General features: G+C 39.4%; 1 protein-coding gene across 1 annotated transcript in view; it reads left to right on the top strand.

Annotated features, from left to right (window-relative positions):
- csmd2 (CUB and Sushi multiple domains 2) overlaps positions 1-11,381 on the top strand; it is a 278,599-nt gene extending 267,218 nt beyond the window's left edge. Inside the window, 5 exon segments of the mRNA XM_061255941.1 lie at positions 47-159; positions 3,224-3,311; positions 5,685-5,823; positions 6,304-6,481; positions 7,722-11,381. Of these exon segments, the coding sequence (XP_061111925.1) occupies positions 47-159; positions 3,224-3,311; positions 5,685-5,823; positions 6,304-6,463 (500 nt within the window). The 3' untranslated portion in view covers positions 6,464-6,481; positions 7,722-11,381.
- The last annotated feature ends 11,990 nt before the right edge of the window (positions 11,382-23,371 follow it).

The following is a 23,371-nucleotide window of genomic DNA, read 5'->3' as shown; positions in this document are numbered from 1 at the left end:
AGCTCGCCTTTAAAATGTGCTCCATTCGCTTTTATTCCTGCTTCAGGGATCTATAAAAAGGAGGAGGCCCACCTGCTGCTTCAGGTGCACCAGATCCGGGGGCCAGTAGAAATCTTCGTCAATAAGTTCAAGAGTGAGAACTGGGCGTTGGACGGACATGTAAGTCAGGCAATCTATCCAAATTCGGTGGTGCATGGTATCCATGTTTATTTTTGTGACACCTTGACACTGACATTGATATACTGTATTTACTGTAAATATTGTGAAAAATACATTTGCCATATTTTGTGATTATTGTTTTTTGAGTTATTTTTAGTATACATTCATTGACTTCCTATAACCATGACAACCATGTGAATTTACTTGCCTGGTTTATTATCATTGGTTTATTTTTTCAAATAGAATTATTCATAGGTTTTAAATGTGTGCCACATGAACAAATGCACTTATGTTTCAAAGGGGTAGGAGTACATAAGTGTCACTTCTTCCTACTCCTTTTCGCACATGTAAGTTTTAAGTTTGAGTGCTGGTGGAGGGAATTTATGATGTCTTTTTATATTTTATCATTCATCTGTTTTTAATTAACTACCGTTTCTGTTTTGTTACTATTTTACATATAAAATAATCAAATCAAATCAAACATAATAAAATCTAGTTTTTTATTATTATTATTATTTCAAAGTTATTTCAACAGCTACAGAAGTATGAAAACCTGTGACCTTATGAAAACCTTTTTGAGCAGTAGCTACACTCTATAAACACGGGCCATTCACCAGCTCAACACACATTGTTCAGTCATCAGCTATTAGACTGGAATTCGGCACCACCTCCTGGGCAGAATTAAAGGGGTTTCCAGAAAAGAAGCAAGGACACCTTTCAGACCACTGTACAGTATGGACACCTTTCAGACTGAACGGACACAGACCCAATTGTGTGGCAAGCCAGCAAAGTGAAAAGGGTTAGCAGGTCTTGAAGTAAATGTTATACACTAGCTCTACAATAGTGAAGGATAAGAGCGTCTGCTAAATGCCAGGCAATGTAATGTAATGTAATGAAATGTAATGAAATATTACCTCTCACGTATCATATACGAAGAGTTAATTTGCAAAAACGGATAAAAGCCTCTCTTACAACGAATAAACAAACAGCTGTTTGATTGATGCTCCCTGGAGTGCCCAAAAAATATGATTTAGGATGATAAATATAAACGGAGATGTTGTTGTAAAATAATCCCTCAAATATGTAGACGAATTGTTAAACAATACTTCATGTTATTAAATGTATTCTCATAAATAATATGGTGAACAGTCGGACAAATTGCGCTGCACTGATGCCGTTTACAATGCGTCAGTCGGGCAGATACGAGCATAGTTTCATATATTGTTATCATATTCATATATTACGTTTTATAATGTGTTTATTGTTATAAATTTTTGTTCGTTTTATCTCTTAATTTTGTAACTGTGTTTTCAATGGTGCTAGACAAATGGCGTGTATTATTATTATTATCATCGTCATCATCACATTCGTTGTGCAGAACTGTTCGTCATTTTACAGGATAATTCCCACACCTGTAGCTTTTCAGAGGTAATCAAATGGCTGAAATCCCTTTTCTTGGCCTTCTTTTCAGCGTTTGCCATTGTCGTCTTCGTGAAATGCATATTCATTAGGGGTGTTTCACTGCCTATTTATAGGCAACTGTGGGCGGGACATGAAGCTGGCAAAGTTGCGCCACATTTAGAGTTGATTGTGATTTATAAAGGAAAACTGGTGTGGGATGTGCGTATGCACTGTTTTATAAATCAGAATATTTTTTTGCGTACGCACGTCCTAGGTTTCATGCTTACGCAACCTTTTGACGTGAATCCTAAGCACAGTTTTATAAATGAGGCCCCTGAAGTTCACTATTGAACAAACAAACAAATAAACAAGGTTATTTATTGCTTGTTTTCAAATGTAGCTGTTGAATTACTGCAGCGACTGGCTACTGCATCGATGCTATTGAATGTGGGTATTTCTGTATAGTTGGTAAAAGTAGCACCCATTTTCAATTTTGCAGTTAACCTTCTTTGACAGGAGAGGGTGGAGACCATTTTGGTCTGCATTTGTTCTTCAAGTTATGGGGCGGCCTGTAGCGTAGTGGTTAAGGTAAATGACTGGGACACGCAAGGTCGGTGGTTCTAATCCTGGTGTAGCCACAATAAGATCCGCACAGCCGTTGGGCCCTTGAGCAAGGCCCTTAACCCTGCATTGCTCCAGGGGAGAATTGTCTCCTGCTTAGTCTAATCAACTGTACGTCGCTCTGGATAAGAGCGTCTGCCAAAATGCCATTAATGTAATGTAAAAGATGCCCCTAAATTTTGCTCTTTTCCGTATAAGGACACTGATCTGGGCCACGGTTCTAAGTCCTCGAACCTGTCTCTAAATATAGGAGCCGTTGATCGGACAGCCAAGGGAGCGGCACGTTTAATTAAAATGTCTAGTGAATCAGTGCCTGGTAATCAGTGGGTGACATCTCTCTCTCTCTCTCTCTCTGAACATATCAGGACGAGCAGCTGTGAGGTTGTAATTAAAATGCATGTGGATCACTAGGTGATGGGGGATTAGTGTGTGCCTATGCGTGAGTCTCATGGTTATTCCTTTCATGATCAGTGTTTTAATTGAGGTACCACAATCTCTGTGTCAAATATTGTTATTTCCACATTTTTATTGGATTGGCATTATTTTGGCAAAGTCAAAACAAAGTGGGATTGGGGTAAAAATATCAAATTAAAATAATAAATGCAAAGTAAACCAAAACCTTAATGGTAGCTTTTCAGCTTCAATTGCTGCTAGCCTGAATATAGTTCTCCTGCATGATGCTCTGCTTTCCTGCGGTTTCCGGGTCTCAGCCACCTACTGCTATTCCAGGTGTGTGTCTACTTAACCAGTCGGCATGGTTCTCAGATTGCCCTGCTTTCTTCACGCAAACCGCGCCCTTGCCACATGGCTCTAATAACAAAATCCAAATAATTACAAAACTGGTGTTTGATTGCAATGTGTGACTGATTGCATATACATACTGATTGCACTTATGTATCTATATGCATGTGAGTAGGATGGATGTCATAATATCATATTTTTATATGGAATATGGCACTGTGCCCATGTGCCTTACACTACATGTTGTACTCTACATAAAATGGCTTCGACCAATTCCATTTTTTGTATTTGCATCTTCCAGGTGTCATATATGGCTTCGACCAATTCCTTTGTGTACCAAGGATTTGTCAGAGGGAAAGGATTTGGACAATTTGGTCTTCAGAGGCTAGGCAAGTATATTCTGTTTATTTCACTGCGTGTTCCCCACTTGGATTATATAAAACAAGCACTCTGTTCACCACCCATGGAACGGTTGACAGGCATTCAAGTATCTGGTTCAGTGCAGTTTGCTTGCTTCAAAAATCCTCTTAAGTCTATCTTTTTGTCATGTAAAGGTAATATTGGCCATTTCTGTTTGATGCCATCAAAACTGAATAGCTGACGCACCTGTCAAGTGTGCAAGAAAAGCCACAGTTAGAAGATCACCCTGCTTCATTTATGTGGTGATGTGGTACAATGGTAGTGATGGGGTGTATGCCGTATGTTAATGTGGAATACGATGACCCATTTACATTACTCTGGTGTGTCCATTACAAGAAGCACAAATTTAACAAAATTGTTTATTTCTTGAGAGAGAACTTCAGTCACAACCATGTTCTATTCATTTTGATACTGTAAAATACTGCTTTTAGTTTTTAAGTGGAAAAAGTTATTACTCACATTTATGAATTTACTTTCTAGTCATGTTTACATAGCCGAATGTAGGCCGAATGTTAGCCTATAATGTGGGTATTATTTTCTATTCATATTTTCCATTTTCAGGATAATTCAATTACATCTTGATAACCATTTTTAATTAAAAATAAAGTGTCAAATAGTGTCAAATAGACATAGCAATGGTACTTTTTTCTCTGCTTAATCAAAACATACTGAATCAAACTGAACTAAAACAGCGTGAACTGAACCAAACCCAAGTAGTGATGTATTCATGTTCCTACATATTTGATTTATACTAATTAGTAAATCTGCATTTACCTTTTCCAGACCACAAATGCTGGTTTGTGTTTATGTGGAATTGTCTGTGACTAATGTCAAATCTTTCCATAAATTTGATCTTCCTTATGCTCTGGATTGTTTCCTTGGCGCTTAAAGATTTTGGTGGAGAGATTGTGTTTCTCATGCGTGCAGAACAGATGTTATTGTGAAAAGGTTTGATGACTTTGCCTCTTGAGCTAAAATGACTCCTTTCTCATTTGTCAGTTTTAGTGAAGAACAGACAACAGCTGCCTGTTACCTGACAGGTTCATCAAGAGGGAGGAAGGGAGAGAGGGAGAGAGAGAAGGAGAGAGGGAGAGAGAGAGAGATGATACAATAAAATTCTTACAATGTATTGTGTGTATGTGTTTGTTTGTGTGTGCGCACACGCATTTGTGTGTGTGTCAGAGAGAGAGTTGTTTAATGAAAATGCAACATCATCACTGTTGTCATTACCATAATCAATAACACTATACCCTGCAATGAACCCAATTATAGTCGCAAACATTTGGATGTTGTCACTTCTGATTATGATGATGATTACCATCAATGTGTTAATGAAACACAGGATTGCTGGACTTTTTTTCATTATTACTTCAACATTCAGTGGAGCACGGACTGATCTGATTTCTCAAACAAAACTGCCAGAGGTCCAGCTCATCTGCCAAGCTCACAACATCTCCAGCATTTGTCAATTAAAACTATGTTCACCCTCCTCTTCCTCCCTATATACATCTCTCTGATGATCTGCATTGTGTCCCGCTCTGTGGATAGAAGTGTGAAAGAGTTTGCAGCAGGAACAGTATTGACGACAATAACAGTGAGTTTGCACTAGCCTAGTGAGCGGTAGCAGGGGTGCAGAGCCAAGAGCCATTTCTGTCAGAGAAGTGTTAATAATACAGCCATGCTGTTTCTCTAAAGGACAGGTGCCTGGACCTTCCTCCCAGAAACCTGAGACAGATTGTGCAAACAGCAGATGTATTAATAAAAAGGAATGAGTGTTAGAGGAAGGGAGCGATGGTTGGGCAGGGGTCGCTGGAAAGGGGGGCTTATTTGCCGTCATTATGAAAGCAGATAATTGAATTCATCATATCTTGTAGCTTTGACTTTATCCGTGTTTTTTTTGGCACTGTGCTGAACAGGTGCAATGTCTCTCTGTCTGGCTCGGGAAATGAACAACACCCACACAATCCCACCCCCACCTTAAATTGAAAATGGAATGTATAATGACTTCTTCTTTACCATGTCTCAGTGTCTCAATCATTAAAAATCACTGCTGGGATAATGGAGTTTGGCGTCTTGGGGGGGAAAAGCAAACTGAGTCCATTCGGCCAGTGTTTAATCTCTTGGTCCAGTGTGTCTTATGGGCATTTTTTAAATGTATTTTTATAAATAGCAAAGAACTGGTAAAACATAGAAAATGCAATGCAACGGATACTTGCACTTGGATGCTTGCATTTATTTATTGTTGTGATTATTTGCTGTGAAGGTGAACTCAGTTGCATCAGTAATCGCAGTATTAACCGAATAATGGTTTCTGAATGTGATGTGTTGGTGTTTTTTCACAGATACAGAGAGTCTGGACCCAAACAAAGAAAACCCTAGCTACAACTTTGCATCCAACAGCAGTTCAGTGGCTGCAGCCATCCTAGTGCCTTTCATAGCCATGATCATTGCAGGATTCGCACTGTACCTCTATAAACACAGGTATTCCAACTGCACTATATACACATATACACTATCTGCACTTTTTGAAATCTTTTGTTTTCTTTATATTTTGGTACTCTCAAAAGAAAGGCTTGCAGAAGGTGCCCCTGTGCTTCCACAGAAGAAACCTATTTAGTTCAAGAGTTCTTTGTTGGAGAAAATCGTTTGCACTTTTACCAGGGCTCCAGAAAGAATTAAACAAATTCCCTTATGGAAGCAAGTCTTGAGCCCTTTGAGAATTTGTAGAAGTGTAGTATTCCATGCTTTGCTATTTTATTGACAGCCTTGTTACTTTATGCTCTCAGAAACAAAATGGTTCCAAAAAAAACCCCTTCGATTCCAACAATGAACCCTATCTAGTTCAAGGGCAAAATGGTTTCAAAAAGAACTGAAATGGTTCCTCTATGGAAACAGGCCAAAGCGCCTTTTTTTTCTGGGAGCGTACCTGATGATTGACGGATTTCTGGCTTTTGATTTCAGGAGAAGACCCAAAGTTCCCTTCAACGGCTATGCAGGCCACGAGAACACCAACGGCAGGGCGACTTTCGAGAACCCCATGTACGACCGCAACATCCAGCCCACAGACATCATGGCCAACGAGACAGAGTTTACCGTCAGCACCGTGTGTACCGCGGTATAGCACCCATCCTCTCCGCTGGTAAGCAACTCGGACAGGCAATACAGATCTCCTTCACAGACGACATTTCTGTCTGACACGAGGCTGTTACCTGTCTGATGTGGGATGAACTTTCACAATTAAATGATATTATATGTATTGGACCAACCCTGGTTTGTCCTAGGATTTTTGGGGGTTTTTTTTGTTCTCTCGGTTTTCACATCCTCGCAACTCTCAGTTTGGGTTGTGAACGAATTTGGCAAAAAAGACTTAAGCTAACTTTATCACCCTGCTTCTGCCCTGGGACAGAGGGAAGAATTAACTGCTGATTCAGGAAGAAAGAGATTGAGAAAATCCAATTTTTACCTAAATATGTTTAAGCATTTCCCAGGGATTTTCTGACAACTGTGGAATATAAACTGTGGCTAGATGAACTCTGATGAAAGTTACTTGCTATTGGATTTTTGCTGTACTTCATGTGCCTATAATTTCATTTTAGTGCAGTCTGCCATTAATGCTCAGTCACCTGGGTGTTATGAAAGATCTTCTAGTTAAAGGCTGGGACATTGGACAATGTTACACTTTGCTTATATCATTTTCAGATTATTACTCAATAGTCCTGTTAGTAATCTTTGTAATTGAAAAGCGTATGGCAGCATTAAGAAGGACTGAATCCATGTGAGTGTGCATCACAATTTACAAGGTTCTTTTAATAATTTTATTAAAACCTTAGTGTACGGCAAAACCTGTGCAATAGTGCATACACAACCACATTAGCTACTGCAGAACAACTCAATTAATACTTAAATATAACTATGCTGTTCAATGAGCATTAAAGGTTCATTTATGAGGGTTGTTGGCTTTAGGACAGGTAGTGCAGAACAAATATAATTACATAATTAATAAAATAGAGTATCAACAGACACATTTACATTTAAATGTATGGTGCCAATATAATTTTATTTAAATATTTTAGCAAAGCTGAAATGTTGTTTATTTATTTATTTTAAATGTATGTATGTATTTTATTCATTTATTTATTTAGATATTAAACATTTAATTACCGAGTTAGCCAGAACTGTACAGAATAAAACCTGAACCCCGCCCAAATCTGGAACATGGACTGCAGTATAAATAGCTGTTCCGGATTTTAGTTTGTGCTGTTATGCGGCTAACTCGTAACTGTAAGGTCTGTGTGGAACTTACATTCCTATCTTTATTGGTTTGTTTATCCTGATTCCTGTAATTGTTTCACACATTAACGTCACTTTTCTCGTCCCAGGTCATATGTGCTTCACTCTCTTCAGAAGTGGAAACTGTCCGGTCACGTCACATGCCTTCATACAAACTGCCTCTCTCCCTCCCACACCCTGCTGCTCGCATGGGTCCGGCCGCAGCAGGCAGAAAGCCTGCTGAAAAAGACGACGGGCGGAGATGAGCAACAATAAAAAGAGTACTAGTAAAAACTGTCTTTTAGAAACAGCTGCTCACAGCAACAGAGGAAACAAAAGAAAAACTGAAGTAGAAAAACACAAAAAAAAAACCCATGGAGGAGCGACCTCCTGGTATGACGGTGCGGGGATAAACTATGTCGAGCTCTTCACCCTGGAACATGGAAACGTGGGGGTTGTCCCGCGGCCTTGCACTCTCCTCATCCTTGCTCCTCCATCCGCTCTACAGACCCTTCCTACAGCCCACACTCTGCTCTATTTATTTCTTTTTTTTTTGCCTTGAAAGCTGGCTTTTTACACAGGAATCGTCTTGGATGGCCTTTCTGAGAGAAAACATTTTTATTTATTTATTATTTTTATTATTTTATATTTTTGACATTTTTTGTGTGTTTCACTTTTTCCCCCTGACCATATCTCCCAAAATGATTACCTGAAGGTCCCACCCCTAATGAAATGAGCAGGAAGATTGCTTTCAGACAACTGAAGTCTCATGCATCCTACTTCTCCCAGGGTCTCCTTTCTGAAGGAGGGGCTGTGCAATTATTGGCAAGGAATTGACAACAACGATAATGGTTAAAAAATAGGCAATTCCATGAGTTGGGAATATTTAAGGATTTCTGATCATGTTGTGTTCTGTGTGTTAGCGAAGATGTACAGGTGTGTGTGCGTGAGTGCTTGCGTGCGTGTGTCTAAAAATGAAAAAAGCAGTAAAAATAAGAAGAACCAAACATAATTTGAACATGCAGCGTTTAAGTCGGGAAATCCTGTCACAGAAGAACCCGAGGGGTGAAATGACAGGAAATTCATTATCCTAACAATATTTTTCATTTTATTCTGTCACTCACTGGTAGGGAGCCTTTAGTTTTCGGAGGGTATGGAGTTGAATCCTTGAGGGGGATATTAAGTTCTTTCTCACAACCGCGTGTGTGTGTGTGTGTGTCAAAGCGCAAAGGTGCTTCGCCCCGAGGAAATTCTACCTGCACGCTGTTTGTCTCTTACAAATGTCGCATAACCTGATTCTGCACAGACTGCTCAGCCGACAGCACTCATCGCTGGATTCCCCGAATTCATAACGTCCCAATATGCCTCACACGAGTGAAGCTCGGGACTTATTAAACATGGGACGTATTACCTGCATAGTTCCTCTGATTTTCTAACGATATATCGGTTTATACGGCTTATATTTCACCATGTCAATGTTCGACACGCAAAGAGGACTAGTGTTGGGCCACGTTCTTTTATTGGGCGTGGCTGAGCGACCCCTTTTCAGCGTTACATCCGATGGCCCTGAACCCCAAGAACTCCCAAGACTATCTGGTGTGAAAGGAGACGGCTCACTCTGAGGACCGAGGTGCTCAACACTCAATCAACGAACAGAAGGCTAGTCACTGCCTCCACGTCCCACTGACACTGATATTGGAGACGGTTGGAGTGGAGACGATGGGATTTAAAAGGACTTGTCAGCTCTTATCATAGAATCTGGCCTGCTGTGTCGGGCACCACGAATGCCAATGTCATGTCACGGTCCGTGACCCTTTGGGGCAGACACCGTTCTTCATCCGCGAGGGACTTGTTGTACACATATGCGGAGCGTCGTTTTCTCTAGTGTGGAGGCGATCCCAAATCTATTATAGAGACGTAGAGAATGAGAGAGTGCAGAAGTACGGCACAGGGCTTGTGTCTCGGTGAGCTAACGCCTCTCGTCACATCCGACAGACGTCACGGTCACGTGTGAAAGGTTCCAGCCAAATGACAGTTGACTCACCCCCCAAAAAAAAGAAATCAAAAATGTTTTTAAAATGTACTAAAATGATACATGAAAATGCAAGATCGTATCTCTGTGGAGAGAAGGTTTAAAATTGCAACTGCATACAAATGTTCGACTTTCGGGTTTACTTGCGCATGTCATTCATATTGTAAACAAGGTTTGCAGATTGGTGGCAGCAGGAGACAACTCGACACGGCAATTAGCACTTCCACGCTATTCAATTGGAAATTATGAAGGAGATGACACAAATCCATGTTTATGTTGTAGTTTCTTTGCCTCTCATCAAACCGCTGAATTTATAATGGTTGCCTAGTGGGTAAATAAAGCAGAAGGATCTTGGCAGTGGTGACAGCTTTTCAGGTTTTTGTTCTCTTTTTTGGTTCTTGCTAAATTAACAAAGGCGGAACCGGAAGAGGTAAAACCTCAGAAGCTTCTTAGCAAGTACCAGGGGCTCAGAAAAGCAGATGGCAGTCTTGCAAGTGAAAACAGTTTTGCTGACTCTTTGACATTTGGTACATCTCTTATATTTTTTTGATTGAACCTGGGGCACAACAGTATTGGAGCAGTTTGAAGGCTGAATGCCACTACAGGCCAGGTTATAGACTGGCCGGTGACAAGCACTGTACTATGAGGGGTTTTTATCTGTGAGTGAAGGAATAAAACTTTCTCTGCTAGTAGGGAGGTAAGTAAAGTGAAGTGAAATGTCTGCAGAATATTGATGGTGAACGGTGTTTAAAAGCAGCCCTCAGAAGACCCCATCCAGAATTTGATTAGACCTGCTAAACGTTCCCATATTTCATAATGCCAGGGCACACTGTGGAGTATGCCAACACTGCCTGAGAACAACTGTAGCAGATTGCCATGTTAGGCTATTAGGCTTGCTTTTGATCAGTGTTTCTGGGTTTGATTCACCAGGTTTTACCACAGTATGCATCGTTAAGATGTCCTTAAAGGTTGCAAGCCTTTTCCAAAACGACCCCTAAAAAACAATAAATGGAAAAATAATTAAAGTTTGTTTCTATCGGTTACAGAGCAAGAGAACACATTTTCCATTTTGCCATATAAGGCTGGTTTTGTGCCCTGAAACATTTGACATGAAGTTTGTCATCAAGCGGTAGTATTGTAAAACTCTGAACAACTATTTCCAAGTTCACCTTGAAGGCGGATTGTTTCAAGACTGGTTAACCATAGCATGGGAACATTTACAGCTTCAGTCAGCCAAGATATGCTATAACCAACATTTATACTACAGTAAGCATTTAAAAATCCCTGACACTGCTTTGCACAAAATGGAGCTTCTGAAATAAATCACTCCATTGCATTTCTGAGCTGTTGTACACTGTTTCGGTAATTGCTTTTACAATTTTATTCCTTTTAAATCCATAGCTTATCTCCACTGTGTGAATTTAATATTGCCTGGTGCTTGTTGAAACAGTGTGGTTATAAAAAAAGATTATATTTCCCTGAAGATTTCACAGTCAAAGTGGTTGGTAGGCACATTATCGTACACCTATTGGCATTCACTTTAAATCATTTTTTCTGTCCTTTAATTTCATTCTGAACATTTCAGGACTTTATCAACACCTACGACATCCTTGCTCTCCATTTAGTTATTGCACGTATTGGGCTGTCTTGATGAATCCATTTTCTTGCTCATTTTATCTCCCATGACAAAATCCAAGACAGGCACAATCTGACATATCTAGGGGCTGCGGCACACATAAGAAAACAACTATTGTCAGAAACTAAAGAAAGTAGTACTGTTATGATAATTTTAATATTTCTTTTAGTTCCTTATTGCTAAATAAATTGGGGAAAAATGTTTTAATTATGGAGGCACAAAAGCTTATTCTCGTCTCTTCTTGAATACCAATATTTATTCATATAATGGTTTTGTACACAATATCTATGTCAGCAACCTCAAAGGTAATCTTAAGAATGTACTTGTTAGTAGCACTTGCACCTGCTCTTTTAGTGTGGACACAGTGTTATTGTATTGCGGTAAAATGATTAAAATCCCTTCTGGGTAGTGAAATTGGATGGTTGTCGGTCATCTGCGGGGGTATCCAGCGAGACCCTCCTTCTCACAAGATACCTCGTTAGCAGCCTGAACATACACGCACTCGTGTTCTGTCTTCACCCACGTCTGTTTTTCTCACCTCTGCTGCAACTTCTTACCCTTAAACTGCTAATGTAAACAAAGACAGCAAAACTAATGGCCACGATTTCCCCCTCGCATTCTGACCAACGGCAGATTATAATTGCGGTTTTTCGATCCTTTTCATATGAACTTTCTGTTTCAAAGACAAGCAGCCAACAGGAATGATTTACAAACACTATCCGTCTGAAGATGAGGCTCTGTGTCTTATTTGGTTTTAATATGGGAGATGTTTACATCAATACTGGAGCTTGACGCATGTTTTTGAACTATTATAAACATGAGCTCATTAGAATCAGACAGAACAGGCTTTATCTTTTTTCCTTCTTCCTGACATATGAGTTGTATCTATACATTTGTCATCTGCATTCTATTTGGAGCATACATACCTTGAGTTATATATACCATTTTTTAATGGCAATGAAGTGATTGTGATTGCTCTCATTTTGCTCAAAAATATCTAATTTTGCATAGTGCATTCTTGTAGTTAGCTTTCTGAAAATAATTTATTAAAAACGGAGCATTCACAATGGGCAATGATAATGAGACCGCTCCTGTGTTCAAATCAAATGCTTGCATTCAAAATATGATCAGTGGCCACTGTTGCTTTTGGATACTTTTGTATATGAATACTGTATGCCCAACTAAAATGAATTGTACTGTACCTTCCATGATGGAGGTGATACAAATCACAGATTAAGAAAGTTATGTTTATTAGGTCAAAAACATAAAGAGTGCCTCTGTTTCAGCAGAGTTATTGAAAGTTATTAGAGAAAAGTATTAGAATATTAGTAGTGTGCTCCTCTGTCATATCAGGATGTTCCTTTCAGTTTCTCTCTTCATTTTACTTTTTAGTGAATGCATTTAGTTTTTTTTTTTTCGTACTGCATTCACTTCACCACATCTACCGTGATGAGATTACTATCATCAGGGTTTTTCAACCTGCTAGTGTCATTTCACCCATCTCACCCATCCATGTTGATTTCAAGCTTGCCCAACACTGAGGGAACAGGAAGGGAGGGAACGCAGGATAGCATGTTCTGTACCATGGAGTCTGCCTAAAGCTGGGCCGTCCAATCTTATCTGAGAAGAGACAATGTAAGAGCAGGTTTTAGATTTAGCCCCAAACTAAGGCAACTGATTCTCCTTATCATGGTCTTTAAGTCAAGACCATGATGAGTTATTTGGTTGAATCAGGTGTTGTATAGCTGGGCTGAAATAAAACCTGTGCCCACAGCAGATCAGACACCCCTGTTCTAAAGTTAGATGGTGGAGCAAGAAATGGCTGATCACAGTATCGAACAGTCTGAATGGATACAGTGTACATTTTGAATGTAGTCTGTGATCACCAAAAAGTGGCAGCATCTGTTTCCCTGTGAAGAGATTCTTTCACAAAAACAGCCCTTTTATTGACAAAATCAGTACTCCTTCATCCAGCCCAACTCCACCCATTGTCCGAGGTGCCTAGCACAAACACGATAGAAGGACAAGGTCCCCTATATCTGAGAATCATATATCGATATATTTTCAAATGTATATTACAAATTTTGAATATATTTAAAGATATATATTTCATAAGTTCAAAGTTTATTTAAAGTATATACATAAAGGATCTCCATAAAGATGAACATACAATAAAAAAATATACCCAACACGATCACATTTGGTTGCTTTTTCTAGTAATTGTTGAACAATTTATTTGACAAAGATATTCTTTATTAGCCCAAATAATGCTAGCTGTATCTTTAACCGACATGGTGAAAACAAATTGTCTAAAAGGATCTGTTTAGCCTATGTAAGAAATGTTATGATCCAAAGCCTTGAGAGCATAGAGTTCAACTTCTCAGGCAACTGTCTCCTTCCTAGCATAGTTTGCTGTCGACCAAAAGGGTTTGCCGAAAATGAATATGAAAATACGGATCTTATGGATCGTGACTAGAGAGACGGGGCCAGGGAGAAGGGACCCGTGGACACAGTTGAAATATCCAAGAGGAGAACAAAAATCTTTTTTTGTTGTTGTTTTTGTTTTGTACAGAGATATATTTTTATGAAAATAAATTTGTAATATAAAAGGGGGGAAGGATTGACAGAAATGTAAATGTTTTTCATTATTGTAGTACAAATGCTAGTGGATAAATAAAAATAAAAGATAAAAATAAAAAGATTTTTTTTTTTTGTAAATGTAATAAAGATTGTATATACAAGTTTACATACTTAATGTAAATATGTAATACCCGACATGGCTTGTCTGCAATATATAAAATGTATTTTATCCGTCTGTATATGATGCTTTGCATTGTGTCTAAGCTTATTCTACTTTCTTGAACTTGAAACCTATTTTAAAGTTGTTTTTTTAATAAAAATATTTTAAAAAGTTAACTATGCTTATTGTTTATCTTTCATGACATATATGACATATAACATATCCTGAACTTTAGATGTACATTCATGTTTAATCACTGATTAGGCAGTGAAATTGAAAAGAGTAAAAAGAAGCACTGGCAGGTGTTTTGCACACTGTCACAGTGGTTTAAACATTAGTGGTAAAAAGGTTATTAGCCAATGGGTTAAAAGTGGGAGGTGATGATAGGAGTGGTTTGGCAGGTCACGTGATCCCATTTTGTGTTATTATTAGCCAACACAAATTGAGAATGGTACTTTGTGCCCACTGGCCAAACATTTCTTTATGATTCTACTTCTCCAGTTTTATTCCTCTGTACAAATGGCTGAAGAAAGGCCTGATTGTGGGGGTTGATTATAATCAGCAATGTATCTATGTGAAATTGCATGGAAATTACTTGTATATGAAAGTACTTGGGTAATAACCGGAATGCTTACAGTAATAGTACAGTATATGAGACTTATGTCCAGAATGTGCAATTAGTGGTACATTTTTCACTGCTGTCCCCAGGGGCACCAGCTGGAAATTCTGAATGGGTTGGGCGGAGAGGGATTATTTTTAGAGGGCGGCACGTACCAAACCGGTAACTGTCCTCTGAATTTTTTTTCCGTTACACCGGCTGACTTTAATGCACAACATAGTTTGGATGGTAATACCAAACATCTTACAATCAATGCTCATCTCTTCCAGGAGCGATGTTATATTGGCACTGGATAGCATTGATACAGCATCTAGCTGAGAAATTAAGAAAGAAAAGTTACATGACATTACATTATTGGCATTTGGCAGACGCTCTTATCCAGAGCGACGTACAGTTGATTAGACTAAGCAGGAGACAATCCTCCCCTGGAGCCTTGCTCAAGGGCCCAACGGCTGTGCGGATCTTATTGTGGCTACACCGGGATTAGAATCACCGAACTTGCGTGTTCCAGTTATTTACCTTAACCACTATGCTACAGGCCACCCCAAGTTAAGAAAGAAAATTTAAGAAAGGCACAAGAAATGCTTAATGACACAGTGTAATTGCTTCAAGATAAATATCTTATATTTTAATAGAGAAGACAACTAGATTTAGGTACATGGAATGAAAAAGAATGAAAAGTGTCATTCTGAGATTACTCGCATTCCTCATTTAATTAATTTAGTGGATTTGTTCTTGGTGTTGTAACTGTCCGAACCTGTGGCACACATGAATAAGCATGGCCTATAATTCCTGTTTCAGATTTCCAGTTTCAAATAGTGACATTTTATTGTGCATCACACGTTTGAAAGTTTGCTTTCCCAGTGGGGAATGAAGGGAGCACAATGCTGAAAGACAAAAAGATTCCCAAAAAGGTGTTTTGGTTTCGTGGTTGGTGATTTTTGGTTACCTTTTGGTTTTAAGTTTGTTGTTCTGCTGCCTGAGGGGGGTGGGGTTGGAGGGGATGTTATTTTCTAATAACTTTAACATAAAAAAATAAAGCAGACCCAGTACACCAAGCTTAAGTCTCCTGAGGGGGTGAGTCTTTTTTATATCCTCGGAAAATGAAGTTTGATATTACAGTTGAAAGCCTATCTTCACATTCATGTGTCTTGGAAAGCACAAAATGGAAAACTTGAATATAGTGGCCAATGTGACACGACACACACACACAAACACAGTATCAAAGAGTATTTTTTACAGAGCTTGACTAATTCAAGGTTGATTTCAGAATCTGAATTTCACACTCTGCTACTCACTTTACTGTCATGTCTTGAGTAGTATGCATGGTGTAATATCACAATATCACATTTTATACCAGCCCAGTCTCATGGCAATATCACAATATACATCTGAGCTTTTTTTTGCACAAAGATTACATGCTCACAGGTACATTTTGCTGCAGTTTTAAAACAAAATGTCCACTAAGGGATGGACTAATTTAAGGAATGTAACATTGCAAGCATTTTTTTTAATTCTCTATTTTGACATATTCGGTAGACTATCATGATTTTCTGGCTGTGCAATTTTAACACAGAATGTAATACCTGTGTGTTCATAGATCCTTTTCTTACTGTTGTAACATGGTTATTTCAGTTACTGTCAGCCAGTTTCCTCTAACCTCACCCATTAACAAGGTGTTTTTGCCCAGAGAACTACAGCTCACTTATGTTTTTTTGGTTTTTCGCACCTCTCTGTAAACTCTAGAGGCGATTGTATGTGAAAATCCCAGGAGAGCTGCATTTTCTGAGACACTCAAACGACCCCTTCTGGCACCAACAATCATCCTGCGGTGCCTGAACCCCAGAATAGCAAGCAGATGAGGTGAAAGAAAACTACCCAGTGAGGAGAAAAACCCTCAAACCATTGCAGGAAAAAAATACGCACTAGGAAATAATCTCAAGAGGACGCCTTTTTTTAGGAGGAGCCACTGGCTGGCAAGGTGTAAAGTTAGGATGGATATCATAGAAATGCAATAAATATTACAGCATTCAAGTGGGCTGAACCAAATACACTTACAGTTATAAACTTGCTGGACAAGTAGAAAGGCCAAATGAGGAAAAGTATAGTGAGAGTTTTAGAGGCAGGGTGATGCAACTGTAGCTCCAGGATGTGTCGAGGCGTGGGAATGGACCAGGGGAGAAACAGGGCTCCAGCGGTCCGTGACCTCAGGATGGTGGTGTATAAATTCAAAACCTTCCTCTTAATTCAGAGCCAAAAATATTACACTTTGAGAAATCGTTTTAGGTTTTGCAGGAGTTGGTTGTACTTCGGCAGATAGCAGTTAGCTTCAGCTAGTCAAGAGGATCCAAGTTTAAGAGGATTAATTTGTGATTAATTAATGAGTGTGAAGAAATCTGCATAACACATTTGTCTAACAATGTGCATTTTAGACAATGTGCAAGGCATTTTTCAGGTGAATCAATTTTTTAACTGAAATTTTTTTTTCATCATTTTGTTTTAACAAAAGAATTTAACAATTAAAAAATGAAAGAACAAGGGCCTGTTTTTCTTTCCTTCTCAGGGCATATTTTGAAGGCAAATAAAATTTATTTCTTAGAATTATTTTTCTTATTGTATTATATTTTTACTCGTCACATTCCTTCATGGAACCAGTGAAGGGTTAATAATGGCAGTATAGGAAAGAAGACGGGTCACGTAGTCAATCGATATTTTATTTACACCACCATCACTAGACGGCTGAGTCTGATTTCAAGCACTTAATTGAGAAATGGAGATGGTCCGCCTCGTTCGGAAGGGTTACAGACACAGGCAAGAATAAGGTCATGCCTTGTTGATCAGTGTATTGTCAAACTGGATACAATGAGCCTACGCTACACATGCCCACACACACAGGTCTCTATCTGATTTATCCACCCTGTAACTTGTAATTTACACTTCGCTGGTGATCAAAATCTTTGCAGTTGTTCTTTTCATTAAAGCCTCTGGGCCTCTCTCTCACTCTCTCTCTCGCTCGCTCACTTTCTCACTGTCTCACATTTGACTGCACATTGACTTAAATGTCAATAGTAAAATATAATGTGCACAAATAGCATCCTATATCATCAATGATGCTGCATATTGATAATTGATTATTAGCTGCAGCAGTCTTTTAATCTTGTCCCCCCCAACACACACACACACACACACACACACACACACACACATTTATACAGACACTGTGGACCTGAAATCTTTCGGTTCAACTTGTAAGGCCCACTTTCACTTTTGAACCTCTGACATGTAAGAGCTGAGGCAGGATAGGACTTCCTCTCTTTAGACGTCTGAAAGGAGCCTTAATTACAGCTCCTTTGCCCAGGCTTCTTTCTACGTCTCCTTCATTGTGCTCCAGGTCAGCAGTTCTACATCAGGCTGTTGGTCTGAAGGCAAGACCATAAAAAATGATAGTGGACAAATAAAGCCACATTATCCAAGGATGTGAACAACTGGGGGCAACACAAAGTGGGAGTCAAACCTCTTGACCTGAAGCCCATTTCTTTATCTCTGTAATGTGTCTGCCGGGATGGGAGAAACCAGGTGGAATTATTGCAGGGCAATACAGCCTCATTGCTAACTCGGTAGTACCTCTCTGTCTCTCTCTCAAAATTCAAATAAGCTTATTGGCATGTTAAGGGTTTTGGAGGACAATGAACATATAGAACAAAGAAATTAAATTCTATATCAAGAAGATACATTATTGACCTCTCTCTCTCTCTCTCTCTCTCTCTCTCTCTCTCTCACAAACACATACACACACAGCCACATTTAGGGGGCTGTCTCGGGCTGTCTCTTTGCTGTGAGATAATTAACCTTCAGCTACCATTAATGCCAGACATGAGGAATGGTTCCATTGATTCAAGGTGAGATTGAGGTAAAAGGTTCAAGATACCGACAGTGAACTCAGCTCAGGGAGAAAAAAAAAAGACACATTTCCTCAGACCATTCTGAGAACTCGCTTCCAAAACAAGGTATTTACCTCAACGGTTTGACAACCAGCTTGGAATAGAACAGTTCAAGGCCTGGGGAGACCTGCTTTAATTGATAAACTGACCACCTTACAAGGGCTGGTCGTGACCTTTGCTGCACACCAAATTAATCAAATGATGCCAAGTGGTGTAGTCACTGTAGTGCTGTCGCGGAAATGGTTTAGGCTCAGACTCCTGAGTCAGTAAGGTGGAGAGGTCAAGAGCTCTGCTCGTTATTTATTTGCTGATAGGTGGACCAATTTTGGACCAGCACTGTTGGTTCTGTTATCTTATTTTGTCCTGCAAATCTGTATATGAGTGGTTGTCTATAGTATTGATTCATTTTTATCCACATTACTTCATATATTAGTCCACAAGTAAGTTTGTTTAATGACAGAACAAAAGTTAACTCGAATGGACTGCGCAGCTCAAGGGATCCTATTTTTCCAGGAGCACCCCCCTCCCCGCACACACACACACACATACTGACACACAAACCCCAGCCTAATGATGACCAGTGCTGGGCTCTGAGGTGACTTCAACCATTATAAAATCCCTGCAACTCAGTTTATTTCAGTACAGCCCTCCATAGGAATGTGCTGACCCCAACACTCATTGCTGTCAGGTCTGAGGATGGAAGAGGGAAGAGAGGTGTTTAAATATTTACTTAGAGACAGGAACACTTCAGCACACACATGCAGGCTGTCAAGGTCAATGAACCCAGAGAGTGTGTGAGTGTGTGTGAGTGTGTGCGTATCATCTTTTTCACATCCATTTTGGCTTCCACCACTTTCTACCAGTCCCACACGTACTGTACACACACCAACTTCCCCACTGTCATGCATCATGCCTTTGAGTCAACAGGTTTACTCAATCACTGCCTATGTTAGTAAAACTGAGCAGTGTTCTTGTAGGCAGTGCATGCAACTCTTAGATTTAAGCTTTGGACTTAGATTTAAGCAAACACGGTTGTTTTGTTTCCTATGGCATTTGTCAGGCACAAATATAACAAAAGCACACACCCCTAAGAGGATAGACGAGCTGACACAGGGCGATATCGAAAGTCCGGATTTTATTCAGTTTCACAGGGAGAGCGAGCGAGCGAGAGCGAACTTATAAATAAACAAAAAGGTCTTTGCCAGTTACCCTCACGGGATCGCGGTCAAAACAACAAACTAAAATAATAAAGACAAACAAAACCAGACTGTAGCTTTCGCTCTGTCGCTTGTCAGCTCTGTCACTTTCAGCCCCATCTCTCTCGCACAACAGTTCTCTGGTCCCTGGTTCCCCAGTCTCAGAAGCCTATGGCGGAACAGAGTTTACATTTAACATTTAGCTCACAAGTTTGCTTCCTTCCCGCAAACCATGCCCTTGCCACAAGGCTTTATTTATTTAATCATTAATGTATTTACTTGCTTACTTAAAGGTACCTATAATATGTATTTTTTCTATTAATAAATTCCAATATATTTTCTCATTGACAATATTTAGGCAATACCAAATATATTTCTAATTACCTTATAAATATCTCTGCATTAGCCATTTTCTGCAGTAGCTGCTGTAGGGGACTTACTTTCCTGCCAAAATTGAAACCGCACAGAAAGTGATGCGTATTGCATATTTAGCACAGTACCGAGATATCTGATATACTGACATATAAGCAGTAGTCCATACTACAAATTTCAGTAATCAACAATGGCGGTCATATAGGCGGTGCAGCAGCACCGGGGCCCAGGAGGGCCCATGTGTCTACATCTTTATATTTTACCTACTCAGCAGAAAGTAACACAACTACGTGTCACAGCTCCGTGGTGTTCGTTTATATATCCTTAAATAAGCAAACTTGTCTCGGTCATGGGTAGTACAATTACATGGTTATTTCCTCGTACAATATATGATCATGCTAAATTTATACTGTGTGTCCATTTCACAGGAAAAAAGGCTATAATGTATAAAATTTGGTGTTAGTGTGATTTTCTGATATGCCAAGAGTGCTGCTTGGAAATATGTTTGCTGTTTTCCACTGTGAACTGGCTTGATCATTTGTTGATATTAACTAGTCTAGTGCGTAAAATATTGAGCGCCATTTAGCTGCCTAGTGTGAAAATGCCCTTGAAGCACAAAAGTGGATTGCAGAACAGAAAGGATAAAAAAGGACCAGGAGGAAAAGGTTGAAAAATTACCTAAACTGGATGGCTTTTTGGAAAGAAGAATTCTCGCAACTAGGACGTTGGCATGTAATATCCAGGTAAACCCTGAGCTCTATTGGAGTTAACCTAGTCCGTCTATATGTCAAAATATCTCTCAACCTATATTCCCACAGATTCCTGTTTTGCTCAACGCAGTAACTTTGTCATGAAATCTTCTTACCGTGAGAAGTCCCGACCTGTTTACATTCCGGCAGATGTGCATGCAAGCTAATTGCTATCTTCGTTTTCGTCGCATCACGTTCGACACGCGAGGTACTTAGATTATTTTTTACCGTGAAGAGTGCCTTACCCACTAATGTCGTCTACAGATGTGTTTATACGACAGACGTTGTGTCGAGTAATACCGTTTTTGAAAAAAGAAGACTATTGTCACCCCTTTAGATAAAAAAATAGGCTACACTTTGATGGTCAGGCACTAAATGCTTGCGCCGTCCTAAAATTCCTTCTTCCCGTGCAAAATGCCCTACCTGTAACGTTAGCCTACACACAAGCTATTGTGATATTACCACACTAAGCAGCTAAGTGATATTATCGCTCCACGCTGTTTATTTACAGTGTGTAATGTGTGTAATGCTTTTCAGTCTGATGTTTTAGATCAGTTAGAACTGGGGAAAGCAGCTTAATTACGCTCATAACTGGAACAGTGTACAGGAAAACTCAAAACTGGATCACCGAAATAACGTGGAGTGTTCTATAATTATTTTATCTTGCCGGATACACGCTCCTGTTTCTCGTAATGCATTCCGTTTTTCTTTCCGTTATTGTCAACTTCTCCTTACCTTTGTCTTGTCTTGTCACTGATATGATTTGCGCATTGGTATGTATCCCATAGCACTTCTGGAAAATAGCATTACTCACTTGGTCTTCCTTGGTTAAATGAAAGTTAAAATAAATAATGTGAACAATTTGCAAAGTGTCTTATTTCCTAGACAATGAATTAGTTGCATGACTTGGACTTGCAGTACATTCTAAATTACAATTTATGATCGACAGCATGTTGTGGGTCAATGAGAAAGAGTACTTCAAAGATTTGCGTATACTGTACCTCTGTCCAACATGTAAAATGCACATAGGGAGCCCATATGGGGGGGAGGGGTGCAAGGCTATATCCTGTCACAGCATGACTCAAACACATAAATGGGAAAAAATAATTCCATCGTACAGGGGAGCGTTTAAAATCATATTAGATAATGAATCCCTAACAATCCCTAAAAAACTAGGCTACATGTGAAACTTTCAGGGAAAATATCGAGGTGGAATCAAATCAGCGATCGTACACACTGTAAGCCGAGATTTAATCATGGAGCCATAGTTCCGAACGTAAATTGCGAGGGACCAGTTTACTCAGCACACATGCACAGAATATGAAAACGTCTGGATTTTTCACGGTAAGCAGTTCTCACGGCTCATGAAAGTTTCACATGTAGCCTACATTTAAAATAACCATTTTATGCATATGCTTATACAGTAGCTTGTTATGCAGGCCCAATAATGATTTTGGTTGAATAAAAGTGAGCTGTGTGCAAGTTTAATAACCTTAAATAGTTAAATAATGTTTTAAGTGAAATGCTTGCATCTGCACAGCCTTGGGCCTTTAACCCTGCATTGCTCCAGGGGAGGATTGTCTCCTGCTTAATCTAATCAACTGTATGTCGCTCTGGATAAGAGTGTGTGCCAAATGCCATAAATGCATAGTTGTGCAAAGTTTGGGTTTGGCATTATCACATTTCTGTCCTAGTACTGTTGGTCTTAGCTTTTTTGTGCCTATTGAATTGCATTACAACACAATTCAACTGTGTTGATATTTGAAAGGGTACATGGGATTTTCAGTGTGCAATTTCACCGTAATTACCACTTACCAACGCAGATGTCACCAAAACAACCGAAAATGAGAATATTACATATTGCTACTTATATTTATTTATTAGTCAGAAACCTTTTCTTTATGACTATGTGGAGTCTGTGTACTGTATTGACAGTAGTGTCAATAGATGTGCTAGAAATGTTTCAGTCTGGTCTAAGAATACAACTCTCTCCACTGCCCTTAAATCAGAGCACAGCAAATGTTTGCAGAATGCTTTTTTCCACTGTAAAAAATATTGGTGCTGAAGTCAGAATGGATAGGATATTGGATGAAATGATAATTAGTATAATAAAAGATCCTTCCTTTTCCTTCGATGAAGGCTTCTGTGCACAGTTGTGAAAAATGCTTGTTATTTGTTTCAAATAATACGTGGGCAATGAAGTCACAGACACCCATGGTCACAAAACTTGAATGCCCTTCTTCACCTTCTCTACCTTCTTGTCCAATGAAAAGCAAATCTTTTTTCTCTGCCCTCATTGATTGCAGTCTCTTTTTACATCTCTCTCCTGTAGGCACAGCTGTGGGCCAAGGCCATTTATACGGGTGGTAGTTTCATGAGTAAAGGTGCCTGTTCATTAAACACCACAGGGAGGCAGGAAAGCAGAGAGGTGTGTCCCAATTAGGCTGTAAGGGGAAGGTAATCTTGGGAGGGGAG

The sequence above is a fragment of the Conger conger genome, chromosome 9, assembly GCF_963514075.1.
Source record: "Conger conger chromosome 9, fConCon1.1, whole genome shotgun sequence".
Taxonomy (NCBI): domain Eukaryota; kingdom Metazoa; phylum Chordata; class Actinopteri; order Anguilliformes; family Congridae; genus Conger; species Conger conger.
This window is presented reverse-complemented; position numbering and strand designations above follow the sequence as displayed.